General features: G+C 38.4%; 1 protein-coding gene across 5 annotated transcripts in view; it reads right to left on the bottom strand.

The window, feature by feature from the left end:
• The window catches only part of EEA1 (early endosome antigen 1), a 115,797-nt gene that overhangs the window by 87,985 nt on the left and 859 nt on the right, over nucleotides 1–26,953 (bottom strand). For 4 of the 5 annotated variants that reach the window (XM_040491242.1, XM_040491243.1, XM_040491244.1 and 1 more), the window contains exon 2: nucleotides 6,297–6,389. In XM_040491242.1, coding sequence (XP_040347176.1) covers nucleotides 6,297–6,389 — 93 coding nt within the window. Of the gene's footprint in view, nucleotides 1–6,296; nucleotides 6,391–26,953 lie in introns of those variants that run through there. The other variant, XM_040491246.1, reaches the window with a different exon arrangement.

Raw genomic sequence — 26,953 nt, 5'->3', positions numbered from 1 at the left:
GAAGTTACTTTACTTTGCTAAACATCAACTTCCTCATCTATAAAATGGGGTTAATGTTAGTACCTATTCCTCTAGAGTTATCATGAAGTACATAAAATGCTTAGTCTAGTCATAAGGCATTGTTCAATAAATATTCTGTCATTAGATGTATGGTTAGAGAGGAAAGGAAATGAAGCCAGGAAAGGTTGAAAGACCAGAAGATAGGAATTAAAAACCTGAAATATTCAGCAAGGCCAAAGAAGTAGTAAGAACATGAGAAAGTTTTTAAGAAGACAGGTAGTTGTGTAAGAATGGAAAGGTACAGTTTTGACATCTCAGGTGAACTATTCTACTGCATAAGATGGAAGGTACTGACATGAACTTGAATAGCCAGAAAAAATTAATAAAGATCACTGGCATTGAAAACATTAAAAACTGGGAGACTTGGATGTTCCTGGAGTCACTAATGTCACTAAGGATATAACAAAGGAGAGGATGACTGTAAATAAGGACCCAAAGTGGGAGGGCAGGCAGGGCAGTAGTTAAGAGCTAGGCTTCGAATCCTGGATTCACACCACTCTTAGTAGATTGTATGACCTTCAATTTCCTCATCTGTGAAATGGGGTAACAGTAACACCTACTTCATGGGGGCGAGGGGGTCTCATGAAAATTAAATGAGATAGTACATGCAAAGTGCTTATCATAGCATCTGATACAAAGAAAACATTCAATAAATGTTAGCAATGATTAATATCATTAATTCCTTTTGTTAACAACCCTTAATAAAGGAGATTAGCCAGAGGATGAAAGTGAGGAATGTGAATTCTTTCTTTGTTGTTTTCTCTTTTTACTGATGAAAGAGTTGTCTTCTAGGCAACCACAGTCCAAAGTGCTGGAACCACAGAATAGTAATTCCTTAAAGGAATGCATCATTTGCATATTTTTTTTTGCCATGATAGCTTTGTTCTGCCTTTGACTTTACTAGTTTCTTCACTGTAAGTTTCCACATACAATATTCAATCATTCACTCAAGATGTGTGTACCGAGTATGATTACTGTGTTCCAGCCATTATTCTACGGTGCTGAGAACAAAATGATAAAATAAGGCACAAAGTCCCATCCTCAGGAAGCTTACAGGCTTCTTGAAAAAGTTATGAAAGAAAGTAATTACATTTTAGGGCACACTAATCAGAAAATCCCAGTAGAGGGGCGCCTGGGTGGCTCAGTTGGTTAAGCATCCGACTTCGGCTCAGGTCATGATCTCGTGGTCCCCGAGTTCGAGCCCCGCGTTGGGCTCTGTGCTGACAGCTTAGAGCCTGGAGCTTGTTTCAGATTCTGTGTCTCCCTCTCTCTCTGACCCTCCCCTGTTCATGCTGTCTCTCCCTGTCTCAAAAATAAAATAAACATTAAAAAAATAAAAAAAGAAAAAAAAAAGAAAAAAGAAAATCCCAGTAGAACCGCCTTCAAACTATATTTAGACCCTCAGGACCTCCACTGTTAACTACCCTGTCGCAGTCAGTCTCACACCGCACAGGGATCACTGCAACAGCCTTTCAACGGCCTCTCTGCTTCTATCCTTACTCCACGAACAGTTTATTTTCCACACAGTAGTGAGAATGTATCCTATAAAGATGTAAACAAGTTTTGTCACTTCCCTTGTCAGAACTCTCCAATGGCTTCCCATCTCATCAGCAGTAAAAACCAAAGTCTGTACAAAGGCCTGAAAGGCCCTGCATAAGGTGGACCTGACTAGCTCACAGGCCCAAACTCTCTTCACTCACTGTGCTGGAGCCACACTAGCTTCCCTGCTGGTTTTTCAACATGCCAAGCATGCTCCTACCTCAGAGACTTTCCACTTGTTCCACATGAATGAAACATGGTTGTTCCAGAAACCCACATGACTCATTTCCTCACTTCTTTCAGTTCTTCCTGAGCTATGCCCTTCTCAGAGAAGTCTTCCCTGACAATCCTATTTGAAATTGCAACCACCCAAAACACTTCTTATGCCTCCTTCCCTGCTTTATTTTTCTCAGTAACACCAGTTGTTTCCCTCTGTCCGTTTTCATATGTTTTGGGGGTTTTTGCCTATTTCCACCTACAAGAATATAAGCTTTACCAGGATAAAGATTTTTTTTTTTAATGTTTATTTTTGAGAGAGGAAGAGAGAGAGAGACAGAGCACGACCAGGGGAGGGGCAGAGAGAGGGAGACACAGAATCCAAAGCAGGCTCCAGGCTCTGAGCTGTCAGCACAGAGCCAGACGCAGGGCCCAACTCACATACGGCGAGATCATGACCTGAGTGGAAGTCGGACGCTTAACCGACTGAGCCACACAGGTGCCCCTACCAGGATAAAGATTGTTGACTATTTTACTCACTGTCATATCTCCAGCATCCAGAACAGTGTCTGACAACAATAGATATTTGATAAATAAGTGTATCTCAGAATAATCATTATCAAAAGGATAGGAAATACAATTCCCCAGAAGCACATGGAATAAGCATCTATCCTACATGTGAGTCAAGTGAAGTTTACTGAAAAAGTAATTATCTGTAATGAGACCTGAAGGATAATAAGATATTAACCAGGCAGAAAAGTAAAAGAACAGGTAAGACATGGGGATCAGCATACAGATGTCCAGAGATAAGAAAAAACTTGGCACACCTTAAAAGCGGGAAATCTGTATGCCTGGATCAAAGAGCATAAAGAAACAGAACCACACATATAAGGTCAATTGATTTCCCACAAAAGCAAAAATTTAATTCAATAGGAAAAGGTAATATTTCAACAAATAGTACTGAAACAACTATATAAAAAGCTGTGGTTTCCATATCCATATGGAAAAAATGAACCTTAACCACTATCCCATACCATACACAATATTTTAAAAGAAACCACAGACTTAAATATACACATTAAAATGAATTTTTTAAGTACCATTGGTACACATAGGAGAAAGCCTCTATGACACTGAGCTAGGCAAAAAAATTCATAGAACGACCCAAAAAGCACTATCCATAAGAGAAAAGGCTGACAAACTGGACTTCACCAAAATTAAAAACTTCTCTTTGAAAGACACCATGAACAAAATGAAAAGGAAACCACAGACTAAGAAAAAAACATAACATCACATATATCTGTGGTGTAAAGTCGAAAATGGAGACCTAGTATTATGCACTCCTTTGTCAACAGGTGAGGGGAGAGCTTCACGTGGCCTAACTACAAGTTCCCTCCCCACTCTGCTCCCACAGATAGGGGCCTGCTGTCAAACAACCCTCCTCTTCACAGAGCCTGCGTATGCCTAAACAGCAGGTTTCAGTTCCCTGTCAGCCCACAGAATTATTCTAACAAGCCAATCATATGCTCCAGGAACCAAGGGGCACCTCATCCTCTTGATACTATAAACCTTGCCTCTCTCAGCCCGTGGTTGTTCATTTCATTCCCGAGTCCAATCCTCATATGGCCCTTCATGGCATACAGTGTCCTCCTGGGCCATGAGTCTTTTGAATAATAAACTGCTGTTGACTTTATCTGTCCAGTGTCAGGTTAGTTTATGTTCAGCCATCCCTGTGAGCCCAGAACAGGAATCCTTCCCCAGCCAACAGGGCAAATAGGAGGCAATCAAACTATCGACAAGACTTGCACCCAGAGTAGATAAATAACTCTTACAATTCAATAATAAAAAGAGAAATAATCCAACTTTTAAAGTGGTCAGATTTCCAGTTGCAGACAGAAAGGAATAGATACACTTTTCCCTATTCTTCCTGTTGAGCACACCTAACATCCCTAGACATTATATATAAAACAAACACAAGAAAACTCTGAAAGGTGAAGAGAAGGAAGACCAGCTAAGGATCTTGGGATCCAAGCACTGATACAATGATGAATACTCCGGGTTTTCTTTTGCATCATATATTCCAGACTGGGTGCGGGAGAAGCTGGCAACCTGGAAACTTCAGTGAGCGCTTACAAAAAAACCTGCCCTCTCTAGCCAAAGGAGCAGGAAAATGCGGGTCATCAATGAGTAGTTCAGTGGGTACTAAGGATGGAATCCAGACTAGAAAGGGATAAAGAGTGAACAAAGACATTTGCTTCTGGCGATTCATTATACTAAATACTCTGAACAACCATCCTGGTGATAACTAAAGGATATAAAAAAATCACATATTACATTACATATTATACACATTACATGTTTGATATAAACTGAATGTGTATCCTCATATTGGAATTATGTTGAAGTTATATTGAAATCCTAACTCCCAATGTGATGGTATTAGGAGATGGGGTTTTAGGGAGGTGATTAGGTCAGAAGGGTGGAACCCTCAGGAATGTGATTAGTGCCCTTGTAAAAGATCTCAGACAGCTCTCTTGCCGCTTCAGCAATATGAGGATGGCCACCTATAAACCAGGAAGCAGGCCCTCACCAGACACAGAATCTGCCTTGATCTTGAACTTCCCAACCTCCAGAACTCTTGAGAAGTAAATGTTTGTTGTTTAAGCAACTGAGTCTATAGCACTTTTGTTATAACAGCCCATACGAAGACAATATTATACATTATCTTAAATAATAAAATATGACATAAATATCATATGAATAAAGCAAGGTATTGCTTTATTTCTATTTCTTTTTTAAGTTTTTTATTTTGAGGAGGGGAGGGGCAGAGAGAAAGGGAGAAACAATCCCAAGCAGCTTCTTCACTGTCAGTACCAAGCCTGACATGGGTTCAGTCTCACAAACTGTGAGATCATGACCTGGACCAAAATCAAGAGTAGGACGCTTAATGGACTGAGCTACCCAGGTGCCCTTCTGACTATTTCTTTAAAGTCCCAGAGACATTTAAAATTCCATATAGATGGCTGCTAAGGGCACAGAGTTAAAACCTAGGGTTTGTACAAAGTGGGATGCCAAGGTAAAAGGGAAACAAACTGAAAGAGAGACTGATAGAAAGAGACAGAGAGAGAGAGAGACAGAGAGAGAGAGAGAGAGCACCCAAGACCTTGACAAATATGTACCCAAGCACTGGGCATATGAACCTCTAGAGCAGTATTATATGCCAATAGGAATAATTCATGACATGGGTAAAAACTAGTGGCAGGAGGGACAGAAAATAAAATGAGAATGAGAGAGAATGGAATCCAGAGCACAAGAGAACGGATTGAAATTTGATAAGAAAAGGAACTGTTTTCTGTGTACTAAAAAAAGAGAGAACAAAGGTGCCAAGTATAGCTTTGGACATTCAGCTAATACTTCCTATGATATAGAAGGTGACGGAGGGAAGATGGGAGAGGGTAGCACACATGAGAGATATGAGGATATAGAAGGCAGTAAAACTATCTCAAAGAGTAGGAAAATGACCCTAAGAAGAAAATACAACAGGATCACCAGGCACTGCTCACTACGCACTAGAGACTCTTTTTTTTTTTTTGATCCAACTGAGGTCAACAATTAAACTTGCTCTTAATAAAGTTCAACTGATACTTTTATTCTCACTTTCATGGTCTTTTAGATCTTCTCAAGGTTAATACCCATATACATGAAATCAGATGGCCAGAAAGAGACAACACAGGGAGATGAATGCATAGAGACAAAACCAGAAATACACAAGACAGAAAACAGACTCACCAGCAAACAGGTGTGGAAAGGGGAGCACAGAAAAGGGGAACTAGGTAGGCAGTACAACTGGGCCCAGAAAGGGGCAAGTGACAAAAACTGTCAGAGCAGAATGTGAGTGCATCCATATCTTAAGGACATTATTGGTGGTTTTTATGTTCTTCTCTTCCCTTTTCTCATTTTTCTATAATGAGCAAACAATGTTTGTTAAAAATAATTAATCATAATAAAGCAAATACTAAGGCTAACTTCTCAAAAATATTGAGTTCTTTCTTATTTTCCCCATTACTTTTTAATAAACTATGAAAGATAAAAGTTCTTGCAAAGTTGTAAAGACAGCAAATAATGTATAAACTTTATAGATAAGTTAATCTAATTTTTCATTAACTCAGTAGTTCATGCCAGTACAAACACTAATTAATTGGTAATTTTTATAAACAGATGTCAAAATCTTCCTTAAGTTCAGATGACATTAGCAATGAAGACAAATTAACAGTATTAATTTTCAATTTTAATATACACTTTCTTAGTCTTAGAACTAAACACCGTATTTTTCCAGAAGTGTGATTCAAAAGTCCTATTCCAGTTTGTAAGAAGGATGAGACCTTTCCTACGAAAGTTTAAATTACTGACCACTACTTCAAGCCTCTGCTCGTTTTCCTTTAATAATACCAAATTTTATTGCCAAATTATTATTTCCATACCTCTGAAGAGCTTTCATTATTGACATCCACTGTGTTTATAGGAGCAGCTGATGAATCTAAATCAGAACCTTGAGAGCCAACTCTCCCAGGAGTCTGAAACAGAGAAGAGAGAAAAAAAATTCAAAGTAGGTATTAATAATATATTCATAAACTACTTAATAATCTAAACAGTAAACAGGGCTAGCCTTACACATAAAAGGAGAAGACAAATACCACTGGCAGCTACCCTTCATTGCAGAGTGTGCCCAATACTGTATCAAGGTCTCTGTATGCATTCTCTCATTTTCAGTCTTTTTAAATTAATAAAAAGCTTACATTTGTATATAGTGCCTTAAGTCTTCAACTCACTTATAGTCTTCAACTCACTTTAGTCATAATGACATCTCTGAGAGAGGAAGGGTAAATGTTATCTCTAGAGATGAGAAAACAGATTCAAAGTGGTTAAAAGACTTCTCAAGATTGTACTGTTAACAAAAATCAGAAAGAAGACCTTAGAGAAAAACTGAGAGCTTTCCCCCTAAGATCAGGAACACAACAGGGATGTCCATTCTCACCACTTTTGTTCAACATGGTGTTAGAAGTCCTAGCCTCAGCAGGCAGACAACACAAAGAAATAAAAGGCATCCAAGTTGGCAAAGAAATCAAACTTCCACTCTTTGCAGATGACATGATACTCTACATGGAAAACCTGACAGACTCCACCAAAAAACTGCTAGAGCTGATACATGAATTCAGCAAAGTTGCAGGATATAAAAAATCAATGTACAGAAACCGGTTGCATTTCTATACACCAATAATGAAGCAAAATAGAAAGAGGTATCAAGGAATCGATCCTATTTACAATAGCACCAAAAACCATAAAATACCTAAGAATACACCTAACCAAAGAGGTAAAAGATCTGTACACTAAAAACTAGAAAGCTTATGAAAGAAACTGAAGAAGACACAAAGAAATGGAAAAATATTCCATGCTCATGGATTGGAAGGACAAATATTGTTAAAATGTCAATATTACCCAAAGCAATCTACTTATTCAATGCAATCCCCATCAAAATTCTTCACAGAGCTAGAACAAACAATCCTAAAGTTTGTATGGAACCAGAAAAGATGCCGAATAGCCAAGGTAATGTTGAAAAAGAAAACCAAAGCTAGAGGCATCACAATCCCAGACTTTAACCTATATTACAAAGCTGTAATCATCAAGATGGTTTGGTACTGGCCCAAAAACAGACACGGAGACCAACGGAACAGAACAGAGAACCCAGAAATGGACCCACAAATGTGGGTCAACTAATCTTCAACAAAGCAGAAAAGAGCATCCAATGGAAAAAAGACAGTCTCTTTAGCAAATGGTGCTGGGAGAACTGGACAGCAACAACATGCGCAAGAATGAAACTGGACCACTTTCTTATACCACACACAAAAATAAATTCTAAATGGATGAAAGACCTAAATGTGAGACAGGAAACCATCAAAATCCTATAGAAGAAAACAGGAAGCAACATCTTTGACCTCAGCCACATCAACTTCTTACTTGACACATCTCCAGAGGCAATGGAAACAAAAGCAAAAATGAACTATTGGGACCTCATCAAGATAAAAAGCTTCTCTGCACAGCGAAGCAAACAATTAGCAGAACTAAAAGGCGGCCTATGGAATGGGAGAAGATATTTGCAAATGATATATATCAGATAAAGGGTTAGTATCCAAAATCTATAAAAAACTTACAAAACTCAACACACACACCAAAAATAAATATTCCAGAGAAGAAATGGGCAGAAAACATGAATAGACACTTTTCCAAAGAAGACATCCGGATGGCAAACAGACACATGAAAAGACTTTCAACATCACTCATCATCAGGGAAATACAAATCAAAACCACAATGAGATAATACCTCACACCTGTCAGTATGGCTAAAATTAACACCTCAGGCAACAACAGATGTTGGCAAGAATGTGGAGAAAGGAGAACCCTTTTGCACTGTTGATGGGAATGCAAATTGGTGCAGCCACTCTGGAAAACAGTATGCAGGTTCCTCAAAAAATTAAAAATAGAACTACCCTATGACCCAGCAATTGCACTACTAGATATTTATCCAAAGGATACAGGAGCACTGCATCGAAGGGGCACATACACCCAAGTGTTTATAGCAGTGCTACTGACAATAGCCAAAGTGTGGAAAGAGCCCAAATGTCCATCAATGGATGAAAGGATAAAGAAGATGTGGTGTATATATATACAATTGAATATTACTCAGCAATCAAAATGAATGAAATCTTGCTATTTGCAACAACGTGGGTGGAACTAGAGTGCATTATGCTAAGCAAAATAAGTCAGTCAGAGAAAGACAAATACTGTATGATTGCACTCATCAATGGAATATAAAAAACAAACAGATGAACTAGGGGAAAGGAAGGAAAACTAAGATAAAAACAGAGAGAGGCAAACTATAAGAGACTCTTAAATACAGAGAACAAGCTGAGAGTTGCTGGAAGGGGGTGGGGGGATTTTAAATGGGTGACTGGCATTAAGGAGCACACTTTTCAGATGAGCACCAGGTATCATATGTAAGAGATGAATCACTGGGTTCGACTCCTGAAGCCAAGACTACACTGTATGTTAACTAACTTGAATATAAATTTAAAAAAAAAAATCTAAAATGCTAATCTTCTGATTCCTCTTGCATTGCTCTCTCTACTACACCAACTAAACTACAATCATTTGAGGGTTGCTAAAAAGATCAACACAGCCCATCCATCTGCCATCCATGCCAACCATTACAATCTGTCTCTAATACTTGATATTCCATCCCAATGATACATACAATCTGGAGGATTAAAGGTCGTCTTCTTTTTCTCCTCTAACATCATCATTCATTACTATCTAGATGTTACCTTAAAGGAACTGAAAATCTAGTAAAACACTGGGCAAGATTCAGAGCACAACAACTAACTTAATAATCCTCAGCAAAAAAAGATTAATGGTACATACTATCATTATTTCCATTTCACACGAGAGAAATGAGGTGTGGAAATAAGTAATTTGCCCAAAGTCACATGGCTAATTAATGGAAGAAAGGATTTTAACTTGAGCAAACCAGCTCATCATCACTAAACCATACTGCTCCTCTGCTGGACATCTCCACTGAGATGCACCGTAAGCACCCAAGACTGAGAGCAATTCACTACACATTTGTCTCAACAAGCAAACATCCTATTCATAACTATTAAATATTTAACATAAAATGCCAAGTAAGGAAAAAGTGATACTACTTTCAAATTCATCCATTAAAATGATTATAAAAGCTGCACAGAAAAATAAGAAAACATACACACTGTAATTATAATTGTGTACAAAAACTATTTATATGAGAGATTCAAAGGATATATATCCCAAAATATAAATAATGATTTCTGTAGCAAAACAGTTATGGATATTTTGGTTTTTAGTTTTTCAGGTTTTGGTGTTGCTCACTTTTTTTTTTTTCGGAATTTTAGATCCATAGTCAAATTACTTTTACAGTGAAACTTTTCTTGATATTAAAAAGAAAAAAAAAAAAAAAGAAGCAAACCTCAATAGATGATCCACATTCCTGTCACATTTTCCCAAAACGTAACCTTCTAAAATGTTCTAAACTTATCCAGAGTCTGTCTTTATTGTGTTCATTTAAAATCCATAAGATTTGGGGCGCCTGGGTGGCGCAGTCGGTTAAGCGTCCGACTTCAGCCAGGTCACGATCTCGCGGTCCGTGAGTTCGAGCCCCGCGTCGGGCTCTGGGCTGATGGCTCAGAGCCTGGAGCCTGTTTCCGATTCTGTGTCTCCCTCTCTCTGTGCCCCTCCCCCGTTCATGCTCTGTCTCTCTCTGTCCCAAAGAAAATAAATAAACGTTGAAAAAAAAAATAAATAAATAAAATAAAATCCATAAGATTCTCATGTGTTAACGATTCTACCATCTATTATCTACCCTACTCTAAAAAACATAGTAAGATTCTTTCCCAAAATGGTATGCTTGAGACATAAATTTATAAATAAAAGTCAGGTATCTGGATCTGATGACAACTCCTGCATCTGAGAAAAAAAGAAAGGAGCTGAATGGTGAAAAAGTTAAAGAGCCTTTAAATTACATACTTAATATAAAGAACTGTATAAAACTAGCAATTCATTTTTGACCCATCAACATTTCAACAGTTTCATCCCACAAGAGGTTTTAAAACTAGTGACCCCATCCTCAAAAGCACTGGAAACAAAAGCTGCACCTCCCAAGAACTACATTTTCCCCATTTCTGTATCCTTTATTTTTCCAGAGTAGAGGTGGCTTTTCTTCTGGGATTTACCTTCCCAGAAAAGTAAGCAAGTCAAAGATATAACTACATAATCCTACTACCACCACCAAAAAAATCTTTTATCAAGTTTGCCAAAAATAGTCCTAGTAAACAGACCTAAGTAAGCCCAAGAAGCCTAGGGAGTAAAAGGAAAGAACAGGGGACTAGCCATATTTTGCTAATCCATAGAATATAATGCAGTTATTAAAAATAAACAAATAATAAAAGAAGTAGTTCTGAAAGTGCTGGTACTTAAAGATCTCCAAACTATATTAAGTGAAAAAAATTCAAAGCCAATATGAAGACTATGATCATATCTGTATAATATTAAGGGATATATGCATCAGAAAATTGTGGAAAAATACAAAGACACTATTACCAGTGTTCCCTAGGGAGGGGACCTTCTACTTTTCATTTCACACCTCCTGTATTCCTAATTCTAACTCCTGGCTGTCAGCCTCAAACTTCACATAAAATTTGTCTCTTAAGTCCTTCTTACTTGCTCTAAGTCTTCAACCTTGAAAATGGTCACTAATACTCTTTATTCTCATCTCCATTATAATTCTAACACCTTTAAACTTGTTTCATAATTCATTTTTGCTAATTACTTTTTTTTTTTTTGACCTGAAATTTCCTTCTTATTTCTCTGCCTTCTTAAAACAGAATATATCCTGAAGGAAGAAAGCTTACTCAGACTTTTGCAATAATATGACCTAGAAAACTTATGGTACCAATGACTTCACGGAAGCTTCTCTATCCATCATACAACCACATACAATAATAGTAAGCTTCTCAGGACATCTGGCTGGCTCAATCGGTAGAGTGTGTGACTCTTGATCTCGGGGTCATGAGTTCCAGCCCCGTGCTGGGTGGAGAGGTTACTTAAGATAAATAAATAAATAATTTTTAAAAATGGCAAGCTTCGTTGCCAACATACTACATTTAACTAACTCACTTTCATCAGCTTTCAACTGAGAACAATTCCTATTTTCTGAAATGTGAGCAATTCCACCTAACCTGGAACCATCCTACAACTTTAATGAGTAAGCAAATACAATCACTCATGTTGTTAAATAATTAATGCTAAATTGAGTGCAATTCCTATTCAATTTGTCTTTCAAAGGGGCTTCTAAGAGGCTATCCCCCGGTTGTATTTAATTTCAATCCTCTCCAAAATTTCCTAAGTACTAACACACAATATACTTCTGAATTCTAAGTCTTTCCTGCTAACATACTGACACGCAATACTACCCTATGCCAGAGACGGGTGTCAGAAGCATATATTTACCTAATGCAACTGGTTCCTATTTTCAGCAGCGCCTATTAAGTGTTCCAAAAGCAAAAGTCCACCTAAATCTAGGAATAGTGATTCAGAATACAGAAGCCAGAGTCTCACAGATCTGCATTCATTCCAGTTACCCACTAAGAAGCTTTGTAGATTTATTTAACTTCTCTAAGCCCCAAATTCCCATTTGTAACGTGGAACTAATAATGTCAGCCTCACAGAACTGTTGTAAGAATTACACGAAATAATACACTTAAAATGTTTAAAACACTGCCTAGCATTTGGTAGATATACTGTACATAGTAGTCATTCATATCATTAAGACGAGAAATAAAGTTTAAAAGTTGGAAAAACATCTCAGAAATTATATTCCAATTGTATCACTTCATAGATGATGAAACTAGCCCTAGAAACTAAGCTTAGTTGATTGACATCACTCTGGTAATGGTAAAGTTGCAATTAAAACAGGTTTCCCAGGTCCCAATTCAATATTCTCTCTACTAACCAAAATATTTCTTGGTCATCTGTCTGATCCCCATCAAGACAATTTCTCTAATCTCAACTTCTTCAAGGAATAATTACAGGGACAGGACAAGATCACGGGTCCTTCCAGCTCTAAAATTCTCATTCCATGATTCATTTGAGTCCTAAACTGGCTAACTTAAAAGCACGTCCAGGGGCACCTGGGTGTTTGGTCAGTTAAGCTTCCAGCTCCTTTTTGGCTCAGGTCATGATCTCATGGCCCATGAGATCAATTCCCATGTGGGGCTCTGTGCTGATAGCAAGGAGCCTGCTTGGGATTCTCTCTCTCTTTCTCTCTGCTCCTCCCCTGTGCTCCCTCACTCTCTCTCAAAATAAACAGGAAGAAAAACACAGAAACAATCAACTATATTTCCAATCTCTATATACACTTTGCTTTCTTATGGACATTTTCAAAACTCTAAAACTTTTACCAGTTATTAATGGTTATGTGAAAGTAACATCTCTCAAAAGCAGCCAATCAAAAAGAAAAAAAAAAAAGAAAAAGAAAAAGAAAAAGGCAGTCAAATCAGTAAGAGACTGAGACTATTAAAACTAATTACAGATAAGTTATTAGTAACTAAATTGGGCTTACAGACATCATACAATTAAGTCAATATTAAGTAAAGGAGTAAAAGTACTTAATATCCAACATTTTTTAAATATCTAACATATAATCACAATTGAGCTATATATTTGAAGCAAATTTAGAGTATCAGGTGTTTTGATTCAAAAAATACAGATAGGCAGACACAAAAATATACCAAAATAGGGTTCAAAATCTAGTTTTAAGAAGAGGCCACTTTTCAGGGCACCTGGGTGGCTCAGTCGGATAGCGTCCAACTTCAGCTCAGGTCATGATCTCACAGTTCGTGAGCTCGGGCCCCACGTCAGGCTCTGTGCTGACAGCTCAGAGCCTGAAGCGTGCTTCAGATTCTGTGTCTCCCTCTCTCTCTGCCCTTACCCCACTCACACTGGTCTCTTTCTCTCAAAAATAAATAAACATTACAAAAATAAAAAGAAGAATCCACTTTTCATTCTTTAAGTCTTAAAATCTGTTGAGGGAACTGGGAATGGTGCTGATAATAAAACCTCCCGAACAGAGCATCAGTGTGCCACACTCAAAATCCCAGCAAATGGTCTTGCATGGTACTTTAGAATATAACAAATTCTAATCTACTGACTACAGATTCCTTTTCTAAGAGATCTATAGAGGATCAGTTTAAAGAAGTAGAACACAAAGATAATAAAATTAAAATCCATCCTGAATATAATCATGTTTTATGACACAAAAATCTCTAAGACACACTATCCAAATAGCAGATGATTCATAATCTGGGCTCCCAAGGAAACAGATTCTGAGGCCCTGAAAACTACAAGCAGTTTTACTGGGCAGTGCTCCCAAGAACACCTGTACGGGCACAGGGGCAATATGACAGGGCAGAGAAAGCAGACGAACAGTACTAATCAGTAGCACAATTATAACAGTGGCCTTAGTTAATCCCACCAAGACTCCTAAAGCTGGATGGCCCTTCACAGAAGTCCCTAACCAAGGCAAGAGGAGGATTCTTTGTATTCTCCACATCAACCAGTAATGAAGTACAGGCTGTTTCCAGGAAAGGGACATAATCTTGGATCAGGCAGCTTCTTTCTGTTAGGGCAACTCCCAGAGAAGGATGCAGCCAAGAGCCATCGGCAGCCATGACTCCAGGCAGCTAGGGGAATGTGACTCCATCTTAAAGGAAGATCTAGGTGCTGCATCAAAGCATCTACTGCAATGAATGTCCCTTACTTGCATCTGAGATACTTATAAAGGGCTACACGCTGGGGGCAAGGAAGATCTCAGTAGAGAAGGGGACCTACTATCTTCTGGAAACTACTACATGGCAGTGCTGTGACAGTAACCTTACATGAGTTATCAAATTTTATCACTGAATTCTTGCTCTAAAAACAGGTTTTTTTTTTTCCTTAGCAAAGATGCTAGAAAATAGGTTAAAAGTTATTTTGATTTGTTATATAACACTTAAAATGCTACCTCAGGGCTGCAAATGATCTGCAGACTCAAAATCTTGGTACTCTTTTGGTTTTCAAGTAACAGGCTTACCCTGAAAAGCACTTTAGAAATTGCCTAGGTGATGATGCCCTCAGTGGACAGATAAGGAAAGTGAAGTCAAGAGAAACTCCATGATTTGCCTAAGATCACACTGACTGCAGAGATAGAGAACATGAACTCAAGTCTTCTGATTCAAATTCAGGGATTTCTCTAATTGCCCAGGTGCTTTTATACTCAAAAATTTAACAAAATCAAAATAACCCATGAATCTTATTGTAAAGCTCAGAGTATCCACTTCTTCTAGATTATTTGCATTTTTAAAATGATGCAAGTAAGAAACCTGAATTTTATACTAAAAAAATGTCAATCGGTCGTCTGCTAAATGAAATATTCTATCTTTCTATTAACAACAGCTAACATATAACCTCTATGACGGGCATAATGCGAAGCACTTTGTCTACACTATATCATTTAGTGCTTTTAACAATCCTTGAATAAAGTCAAAGGGATTGTTCCCATTTAGCCAAGGGGGGAAATACAGTTAAAGAAAGTTAAATAAATTGTCAGCTAAGCTTACAAATATAATAACACACTGGGGCGCCTGGGTGGCTCAGTCGGTTAAGTGTCCAACTTCGGCACAGGTCATGACCTCACAGTTCGCAAATATGAGTCCCACATTGGGCTCTGTGTTGACAGCTCACAGCCCCGAGCCTGCTTCGGATTCTCTGTCTCCCTCTCTCTCTGCCCCCTGCCTGTTTACACTGTCTCTCTCTCTCTCTCTCTCTCTCTCTCTTTCAAAAATAAACATTAAAAAATGTATTTTTTAATGTAATAATGCATAAAGCTGGGATTCCATCTGACTTCAAAGCTTGTGCTCTTAATGTTAAACCATCCACAATGCTATAGCCCTGTTGCTTCTCAATTTTCCTTTTCTGATATATTCAAACTTCTATGATATACATGGTTTATTTTCATAACCAGAAACATATTTTACTATTTTTAAATATTTTTATTTTAAAACTAGATCATTGCTTCAAATATTTAAAAGGTACAAGCAGATATGAGGTTAAATTAAAAAAAAATGTCTCACAGGACAAAATAAATGCATACTTCCTTATCAGAGATCTGACTCAATATGATTTACCATTTAATCCATCTCACAAGACAATGTATTCTGTCATAGCACTGTATAAAGACAAAAATTCTTAATACATTTTCCAAATATTATTTAGCCAATAAAGTCCAAATAAAGTATCAATGAAACTCTAAAAACTTTATATTAGCATATTTATGTAAAACTTAGCCATAGTCTGATATTAAAAACTGAAATGACGGGGGAAAGGGTGGTTTTAAATTTCAACTACTGCTACAGTCCATGCAACACTTAAACAGATGTCAGTACAACTAAATTATTCATGTTATTGTATTAAATATGTCAATCAATCATAGTACAGGCAATGGCCACGGTTCCATCCTAAACTATCCTACCATAGTCCAGGTTGAGAATACAGTCCAAGACAGCCAGGTTATATGACCCCATGTCTACTGCCATGACAAAAGATGTGATCACCTGGACCAAACAGCAAATATTCACAAGCTAGCTAGCAGCCAATAACATGGCCGCGTGGCAAAAAAAAAGAAAAAAAGAAAAAAAGAAAAAAAAGCACCCCAATACCAAGAATGAACTATGGCCGCGTGGCAAAAAAAAAAAAAAAAAAAGAAAAAAAGAAGAAAAAAAGCACCCCAATACCAAGAATGAACTACTGCTGAGTTCCATGCTTATTAGGCCTTTGAACTGCAAACCATGAAGAAAAGTAATCAATTAGCCACATAAACTGGCACTAAATAGATAAACAGTGTAGTCAGGAGATAAAGTAAAAGTACATGAAAGACTTCAGCAAATCAAAGCTATAAACCAGCTAAGGTTTCAAAAGACCATAGACTCTGAGTATGTAGAAGCCATGAAGAAAAAAAAAAAAACTAGAATAGAGGGTAAGAAAATTAGCTGAGAGCAAAATCAAAAGTAGATAGATATAGGGGACACAAATATATGAAGAGTTACTGAGTCCTTTAATAGCTCAACTCTAGAGTGATAATCTATAAAGCCCTGTCATGAAGTTCTGAATAGCACTGCCTTAGAGCCTTCAAAGCCTTCCAGTAAAAATGTCTGAGAGGCTCAGCACCATATTAAATGTTTGGTTTTGAAATTCTATGAAATTCCATCTTATTGCCAAGTGCATCCTTATAACCACTACTATGCTATTTTTGAGCTAAGCTGATGGATCCTTTATTCCTAGAACCAAATGAACTTAATCATAATTATTATCACTATTTCAGAGCCATGGTAAAGCTTATTTCTAGAAGAATGATATGTAAAATGTGTGTTTCATGATACCACTCTTAGAAGGAACAGTCCTAAGTATCATATGACCAACTCCACTTCCAGCCTCAGTTGACTAAACCATCAATGAACACCTTTGGCCAGCCAGAGACCTATGCACAACCCAACAAGAAAAGATGCTGAGGACATTTTAGTCTTCTCTTGGATTTTGGGAATTGAGACACTGACAGTTGGCTACACAAAACTAAGGTGAAAAGTAAGTAGAACTGTGTGGTCAGATGACCATTTGGGGTCTTGAGCATACTGAGTAGGCAGCAATGAGGAGGATGCACACAGAGACACAATGATGCCAGTGGTCCATGAAAGAGTGAGGCAAAGAGAAAAACTCCCTCTGTCCCTGACACCATTCTCTTCAGACCCAACTGTATAGCAATTCTTATTCATGGATCACTTTGAAATTTTACAATAAATCCCCCTTTCAACTTAAACTGATTTGAGGAAGTTTATAATTCTTGAAAATAAAAATCATTAGGGGTACCTGGGTGGGTCAGTTGGTTAAGCAACTGAATTTGGCTTGGGTCATGATCTCACAGTTCATGGATTCAAGCCACACATCGGGCTCCACGCTGGCAGTGTGTGTGGAGCCTGCTTCGGATTCTCTTGCTCTTCCTCTCTCTCTGCCCCTTCCCCCACTTGTGCTTTCTCTTTCTCTTTCTCTCTCTCTCTCTCTCTCTCTCTCTCTCTCAAAAAAAAAACAGGGGTCCCTGGGTGGCTCGGTCAGTTAAGCATCTGACTTCAGCTCAGGTCACAATCTCACGATCTGTGAGTTCAGGCCTGCATCGGGCTCTGTGCTGACAGCTCAGAGCCCGGATCCTGCTTCAGATTCTGTGTCTCCCTCTCTCTCTGCCCCTCCCCTGTTCATGCTCTGTCTCTCTCTGTCTCAAAAATAAACATTAAAAAAAATTTTTTTTAAACCTTTAAAATAAGATAAAATCATTTATTAGAACGTGGTCTAAGGATGACAAATTTCATACATGCATTTAATATTAAGTTAGTTTCTGCTTCCTCTACTCTATATTCCTCAGGAAGTAATCTGTGCTCCCTGCTTCTACTTCCTTACTTCCCAATTTATTCCTATGACTCTCCTGAAACTGAACTAGGTATGACTCAACTGTTCCATTCAGTGGACACTTCTCTGTCCTTATTTGACTTGACTTCTCTACAACATCTGTACGTATCTAATACTTGCCTCCACTTGTCTCCTGTGTGTTGGACCTATATTTCCACCTGCCTCGTGAACATCTCCACTGGGATGGCCATACCTCTAGTTCACATTCATCTTCCTCCCCAAACCTGCTCTTCTTCCTCCTCTACTCTTTACCTTAGTCCATTCCATCATCCTCTCAGTTACCCAAACTACTCACAAGTCCAAAAACCCTATCAATTTTACACCTTAATTTTCTTGAAAATCATTCTATTCTTTCTCTATCCCCAAAGCCATTGTCTAAATTCAAGCTTTAACCATCTCCTGAACTGAAAACTAGAGATCCAGAAATTCTGTTTCAATGGAAGAATTTGGATAAGAATTCCAAATGATTCTAATGTGCAGCAATTTTAGGAATAAAAAGTTATTATTCTCTAGCCAGTCTCTCCCCTAATGTAGCCATCCTCTCTACACAGCCACCAAGTAGTCAGAGTATGTTAGTGAAAAACCACCAAGCATCAAACACTAACTTAGAGCCTACCCACTAAAAAACAAAATCCCCACCATAAGAGAGCTCAAGTCTAGTAGACAAATAGTCAAGTAAACAAATTACAAAAACAACATAAAAATTTTTCTAGAGACCTGAAGTATAATAACTCTTAAATACTAAATGTGTACCGAATGCTAGATACTGTGGTGAGTGCTTCATGAACATTATTTCATTTAATCCTTCCACAACACTTGAGGTATATAAAATCCTCCATTTACAGATAAAGCAACTGGGTCTCAGAGAGCCTGAAATTTTGTGCAAGATCTCACCCTCATGAGTGGAGGAGCCCAGACCTTAAATGACAGTCTAATACCAAAAGCCTGTTCTCTTAATTAGTATGGGATGTTTGGGGAGAAGAGGAGGGAAAAGAAAAAAAAAAAGCAGGCAAGTAAGTCCCAGTGTCATCTGAATTGAGCAATGCCTACAAGTGATGGTAGGACACTGTGAGCAGAACGAAGCACTTCTACAGAGGTATGAAGGGATGAGAGAACAGGATAAACACAACTGGTGGGAAACACGACTGGTGAGAAAGGCAGGGGCAGAGCATGTGCAGATGGACACACATCAGCACCCCTAACGCTGTGCTCGGCTATTTCATGCTCTTGCGTTTGCTTGGCCCCCATCTCTAAAGATGGCTTCTCTCCCTTGCTCCTCTTGGCCTGTCACTGCCAGTGTCCGTAAGGCCTTCAACAGTCTCCACCTACCCCTCCCCTCACAGAATTACTCTTTCTTTTGTGCTCACACTTCCTCTGTGTATCTATTAACACTTAGCACATTACATTGTGGGTTTTTTTAGTTTTTATTTATTTATTTTGTAAGAGGGAGAGCGCACATGAGCAGGGAAGGTCAGGGAGAGAGAGAGAGAGAGAGGAAGAGAAAGACAGAGAGACAGAGAGAGACATAGAGAGAGAGAGAGAGAGAGAGAGAGAGAGAGAATCCCAAGGAGGCTCTGCACTGTCAGCCCAGAGCCCGATGTGGGGCTCGAAGTCACAAACTGTGAGATCATGACCTGAGCCTAAACTGAGAGTTGGAGGCTTAACCAACTGAGCCACCCAGATGCCCCAACATCTTCCAAATTACTTTGTAATTATTTAAGTATCTGTCTCCCTCATTAAAACTCCACAAGAATTTTTATCCCCAAGCCCAGCAATTTGCACAGAATAAATGCCCAATAGTATGATGAATGACTGCACACACATGTACACACACACATACATAAGGAAATTGATAAGAAAAGTGTTCCTTGAAGGAACCTGGAGTATATAGTAACAAAATACCAACATCAGCAATAGCTAACATTTATAGAGAGGTAGTTACTCTGTGCCAGATACTGTCAGAGACGTTTACGTGTATTAATTCAGTCCCCCCTCACAACAACCCTATGAGACAGGTACTATTATTATTAAGGAGACAGAGAAATCAAGTAACTTGCCCAAAGCTACTCAGCTAGTAACTAGGAAACAAATATCACCCTAGACAGTCTGGCTCGAGAGTTCAGACTGTTAACCACTAATTATAGTGTCTCTTTAGCTCAAGCAAAAGACCACCAGGATAAGAAGAGAAAACTTAGTTCGAGCCCTGGTTCTTTTGTATCTCAATCGCTATTCTTAACACACTAGAAATAAATCTCCACAGAGAGAAAATAATACCACTTTTTAAAATGTGTTTCATAAATTAGTAGTAACTGCATCAAACTTAAATGTGTAACCAATCTAGGAAGCCTTCCCTAACATCTTAGTTTAGATCAGGTCCCTCTTGCTGTATGCTCTTGGGGCTCCCTGTGCTTTTCCTTCCTAAGACTCACCCACATGACCATATAGCTATGGGATTTTTGAACAGTTTCTCTTACCCCAAGCTCCACAGGGGTTTATGTCTTTTACTCATCAGTGTGTCCACAACACACAGTGGGCCCACACTAGACATGTGAGGAAGAGATATGTTCAAAAGGTCTTCCTTATACATTACCTTTTTCTGCACACACTGTCGTCATTCTAATGTAAATTATAATTTCTGAGCGCCTAAAATATCAAAATCTCTCCTATCTCATCTCTACCTATACTCTCCTATGGTTTTAATCCATCACATGCAACACTGACAAATTACTCTTCCTTAAAACATTCCTCTCATACTCATTCCACAAACTTTTTAACTCCCAACTCTGTGCCTGAAGAAAGCCAGAATGTCATTCCAAAATATGCCAGGTTAGCATATTGATTATCTTTAATTAAAGGCACTAAAACAGCAGGTATAAGAACACTCTGACCCTCTTTTTTCTTTTTGAAAGCAAGAGATAAAACTCTCATGTGAAAGGCACCCTCACTGTACCAGGAGGAAAAAAGATTTTCTCATCAGTAGACACAGGGAATTTGGAACTGAGAAATCTGCATAAACAAACCTCTTTAACTAACCTTTATCTTCTTGGCTACTTCTTCACCATTTACTACCCCTAACCCAAACCCACTGTCTTGTCAATTCTTCACAAACGTATTGTTTCTTTGTCTGCAAGGTATAAACACCTGGTCTGGTCACTTTTTTGGGTCCTCATACTCTTGTGAAGCTTCTCATATACATGTAAAAATTTAATAAAACTTGCATGCTTTTCTCCTGTTAGTCTGCCTTATGTCAGTTAAATTCTTAGGCCCAGCCAGACACACCCTAAGAAGGTAGAGGAAAATTTTGCCTGTCTTGCATACCAGATATATTTCACTGCTTAATAAAACCTTTTTTTTTTTTTTTTTTTAGATTTTATTTTTGTAATCTCTACACCCAACATGGGCTCGAACTCACAACCCCAAGACCAAGTATTACATGCTCTTACAACTGAGCCAGCCAGGCACCCCTGCTTAATAAAATCTTACTGATTTCATAATGCCTACAGAATAAAGTTCAAAATGTCAGATTTGTCTGCTGAAATAAATAAGAAGAAAAGTTACCCCAGATCTGGATCCCCACTAAAAGACACAGGGCTCCTCAGAGAATTGGCTATTTTCAGGGCTAGGAAAGAGTAATGGATGAGCTTAGAATACACTGTTATACCAAACAGTAGCGAAGAGGTTAAAAAAAATTATTGGAGAATGTCAAAAGGACACAGGGCCACCCTAATGGGCTCCCACTGTTCAAATCTGACACAATTAGAGCACCAAAATAATTAAGAACAGTGATGAGTTACAAACCATTTTTAAAAACTGAAATTAGTAAAGAAAAAAGGAAGCTGACAGAAAGGAAATGGAGAGGGAGGGAGAGAGGGAAGGAGGAACGGAAACCCAATGACCAATTGGTGAAGGAGAAGGGAATGCCGGAGTGGGAAAATCATCATTTTGCAGTCATTATGGTGAAGACTAGATAGGCAATGAACAACAAAGAATGAACAATGGATGCTAAATTTAAGGGAAATTTTTGATAAGGAGCAAGATATTTGCAGGGTCTTATAAGTAGATGCCTACTAATGGCAAAAAGAAGAAAGAATAGTATTATACAGTCAAAAATGGGCTACACCTTGACCTTTAACAAGGTAATCAAATCTAACAGCACCTACGGAGGACAGAAAGACACCCTGGGTCTCCAGATGTGAGGCAACATCTTCTAGGCAACATCCTGGCCAAGAATGCATAATCTCAATCTAATCACAAGAAAATATCACATAAACATAACATGAAGAACAGTGTAGGGGGAAAAAAGCAGGAGGGGATCTGTACTCTTCATAAATACAAACAAATGCTATGGAAATGTTCCAGATAAAAAGAGACTATAGCAATATGACAACTAAATATAATACCTAATCCTAACTGGACCCTAAACTGGTGAGGGCAAAATGTTACAAAGGACATACCAGATCAACTGACAAAACTGGAATCATAGATAGTAACTGAACCAAAGTATATTTATGAAGTTGGCAACTATACAGTGGCTATGTAAATAAATATCCCTATTCTTCATTGAAGTATTCAGAGGTAAAAGACCATAACTGATCCTCAAATGAGTCAGAGAAGAAAAAAAAAAAAAAAGACACAGAAAAAGAAGAGAGAAGAAAGTGAGAAAAATGTTCCTTGTAGTGGCACCTAGGTGCTCAGTAGGTTAAGCATCTGACTCTTAATCTCAGCCCAGGTCATGATCTCACAGTTTGTGAGTTCAAGCCCCACATCTGAAAGCCTGCTTGGGATTCACTCTCTCTCCCTCTCTCTCTGCCCCTCCTCTGTCCTTTCTCTCTGTCTCAAAATAAACTTGAAAAAAAAATTTAAAAAGCTGTTCCTTGTTCCTATTATTTCATTCTTGCAACTTTTTGTAAGTTTGAAACTAGTTCCAAATAAAAAGTTTAAAGTTAAATATGTATTCAACTAAAACAGCACCACCCAATACATAGGGCTACAGAATAACTGAAATATGATTAGTACAAATTGAGCTTTGCTGTTAGTACAAAATACACACCAGATTTCAGATACCTAGTTAAAAAAGAGAGAGAGAGAGAGAATGTAAGATATATCATAATTTTTATATTGAATATTTTAGATACATGGTCAAAAGAAATATGTTTTAAAAATTAATTTCACCTCTTTTTACTTTATCTTTTTTCACCTCTTCTTACTTTAAATGTGGCTACTAGAAACTTCAAATTACATATGAAATTCACATTTGCATTGAACAGGGATGAGCTAGAAAAGTAAGCATCTCCACAATGGGGTATCACACTATCTTTGTAAATTTCTCTCTCAATTTCTCTGTGCTGTAAACAGATCTCTTCTCTCTAAAAGTCACTTGGTGTAAGCTACTTGAGTGTAAGGACTGTATCTTATTCACTGTTGTATCCCCAGTTTCTAGCACATAGCCAAGTGTTACAAATATCTGCTTACTGAAAAGTAATATGTAAAGGAAGGAGGAAGGCAGGAAGAATGAACTCATTCCCATCTCTGCATCTTTACTTATACTGTAACTCCTTTCTAAAAAGAAACCTTCCTAAGACCTCTCCTACACACACACATTCTCCAAAACCCCACCTCATGCTCATTTTCTCCAAGGAGACTACCCACTCACACAGGATCATCCTGATCTTTCCTCTTCTGTACCACTACAGCCTTCATTGTCTGTACCAATTTCTCTGGCACTTAATCATATCCTTGAGGAAGAAGTTAAGTCTCATATTTTCCCAATATCTTCCACTGTGACTAGCAGAGTGCTAACCATATCAATTGAGTAGTAGTGGAAAGGGCAACAAGGTACCAGAAAAAGAGAAATGGATTGAGTTGGGAGAATCTGGCTCTTGGCTCAGTTTTGACATCTACTAACCGTGTTGCCCTTAGATAAATCACTTAATCTGTTTATACTTCCTCATTTTTAAAATCAAATAGACCTGCTGACCATAAAAGAAGCCTTTTATTTCTACAATTCTAGAATACTTAAGTCCATTTTTTTCTTTAGCAATGTTATTGGCATATACCAGCAAAAGGAAATCTAATACTCTAATTAAACCACTGTAAATTCCTTAAGAAAGAAATACCAATGAAGTTTACATACTGCCTAAAGTACTAAATGCTGATCATCTATCTCTCTGGTCATCAAGCACTTTATTATTTTTTTTAAGATTTTATTTTTAAGGAATCTCTATACCCAACGTGGAGCTCAAACCTACAACCCCAAGATCAAGAATTGCATATTCCACCAATTAAACCAGCCAGATGCCCTATGGTCATCAAGCACTTTAAATTCGTAATTCTCTTCAAAGGACCATTCAGCGAAATAGTCAATACATACATGTTGAAGCAACCATAAAAAGAATTTTTTTTCTAAATCAGACCCTTTCAAGCCTCAGAAAGACAACTTATAGTAAGCTAATGGAAACAAAAAAAGAAAAAGGAAGAAGAAAACAGAAACATTTTCTGTAAAGTACCCTGGGACCTTATTGGTGATGTTCAGTGACTCAGAGTTACAACTGACTGCAAGCACATTGTCTGTTTCTTCTTTAAAAATGCTTTTTAAAGGACACTATTCAGAAGAAAATAACAGCAGTTAAAATGAAAAGGTCATCTAAAAAGAGAACGCTAAAGCATGGAGACCATTTCAAACAAATCCCTAAATTAGCAACTTTCATCTTAATATCTTATCACCTCCGCTGAGAAATAAGATTATCAGGGTGGGGTAAAATAAAATGGTTGCCGTGTTACATAATTTAAAGATTCTAGTTATACTTGTTAGTGAATACCACCTGTGGAGTCAATAAAGTATATACTGTAGGAATATGCCCTCCTACCAGAAGTTTTCCTGATGGTCCCAACACCCTGACCCAGAGTGGCACCCAGGGCACTCTGTAATTACTTTTAAATGGTCGACATCCTCTATCTGGCTGTGAGTTTTAAAGGGAGGACCCATTTATCAAGTGTTTCCCAGCCCCTTGCGTATGTCTGACATTTACTGACACTCAATAAATACACAGGGAACAAAAAGTAACTGAGAAACAATTCAAATTTTATACGTATAAAAGAGTATACATATTTAACACAGTGGTTCCCAATCAAGGGCAATTTTGTCCGTAGGGGAATATGGTAAAGTACGGAGATATTTTTGGTTGTCACGAGGGGAAAGGGAATGGGGGAAGGGTGCCACTGGTCTGAAGTGAGAAGCCCGGGATCCTGCTAAACATCTCAGAATTCAAAGGACAGCCCCCCACAACAAAGAATTATCCAGTCACAAATGTCAATAATGCCTTGGTTAAGAAAGTCAGTCTTCAACTGACTTAGTCATATGTGATGATTCTATACCACATCTCAGTAATAACCAGAACAAATTCCAATTTTGCAGTTTTAATTAAAACTTCGGTCACAGTTGATGTGTATGTATCAACACGTGGTCTTTATATAAAAATAGTCCTAATATGATGGTAATGCTTAACAACATTAAACCAAGAGTACTGGAAAGTATTCCATATTTCTGAAAATGAATCTATAAATGCCAGAATACTTTTTTTTTTAATTAATCTTTTTTTTTTTAAAGTAATCTTTACATCGAACATGGGGCTCGAACTCACAACTTGAATCCAAGCTCAAGAGTCGCATGCTCCCCAGACTGAGCCAGCCAGGCAACCCTACCAGAAGCTGCTGGTAAGTCAGTAAACACTTTGTTTTATTTATAAACTTTAAAGCAGACCATAGGCAAACCAATTTTCAGATGTGGAACTACGACAGAAACACAATCTGAAGCATGAGCTAATCCGTTCCTCCAGGTCCCATAAAAGAAAAATCTCCAAGTACTACAAGCAAATCACGCACAGATGTCCTTACTATCGAACACAGGAACTGACGGCAAGGGTAAAGGGCATGCCCTTGCTACTGCCAAAATCATCAGCTTATCAAGATTTTAAAAGACTCTGACAAAACCACTGCAGAAAATCATCAAATGTCAATACAGGGTGGTAGATTCAAAAGTTAACTATTTCTCCCCCTGACGGATGACCAAGTTTCACATGACTTGAACATTTCACAAAGCTATGCAGGAGCCAAGAACACTCCCTTTCCATATAGTGGATGACTCAACGGTCTTTGGCACATTCCTTGGCTGAATACTACAAACGCACTAACTTCTTTTGTCCTTTGAACTAGTGAGGCTACTTCCCCAGCAACCATCTAATGAGTTTGGCCCCAACTTTTCAATCATTTACATTTTGTTGTAACCCCCCCCCCAATCACTTTCAAAAAAAAAAAAAAAAAAAAGCTATCCAAAACAAAAACTTGAGTACAGTAACTCTTGTAGGAAAATATGCCCTATTATTATTCCAGGAACTGATTTCTAAACAACACACCTACAGCTTTCCAATGTTCTTATTTTTTATATCTTAAGGGTTTTTTGTTGTTTTTTTTTTTTCCCCCAGATTTCCAATAGGGATAGTAGCACTGGCAGAAAGTGAAGGAGTATGCGTATATCATTGGATAAGGCTTACTGCGAATTTATTCTTGCAGAGCTCAAAATGGGTCCTGGGCTGAGAGGGGGAAACGCATTTTTAATTGGGGGTTGGGGGGGGGGTTCCAAGAGTGAGTAATATCTTCTTCCTCAGCTGACTTTGCCAGTAAGTGTCGGTACCACGATTGGGCCCGAGCTAGGCCGGGTTTAACCACATTACCCTGCAATACTGTCCAGCCGAGAGTGGCAGGTGCGTGCAAAGTTGGGGGGCGCGGTGGGCGCGAAGGATGCAGAGGCTGAGCAAGCCTCCCGCGATCTCCCACGGGGCGCTCTCCACCCGTCTGGACGCACTAACTCCCTTTGCGTTGCCATTCCCGGAGCTGGAAGGAACGCGCCGGCACCACACCCTCCCGCCCCGCCGCCCGTCGCACTGACAGCCCCGCGCGGGAGCGCGGCGCCGTGCCCGGGCGCGCGGGGCCGCCGGGGACTCGGCGC

Source organism: Herpailurus yagouaroundi, unplaced genomic scaffold, assembly GCF_014898765.1.
Source record: "Herpailurus yagouaroundi ecotype Mexico unplaced genomic scaffold, PumYag 182, whole genome shotgun sequence".
Taxonomy (NCBI): Eukaryota; Metazoa; Chordata; class Mammalia; order Carnivora; family Felidae; genus Herpailurus; species Herpailurus yagouaroundi.
The sequence above is the reverse complement of the archived record's forward strand: the minus strand, read 5'-3'. Positions and strand labels throughout refer to the sequence as shown.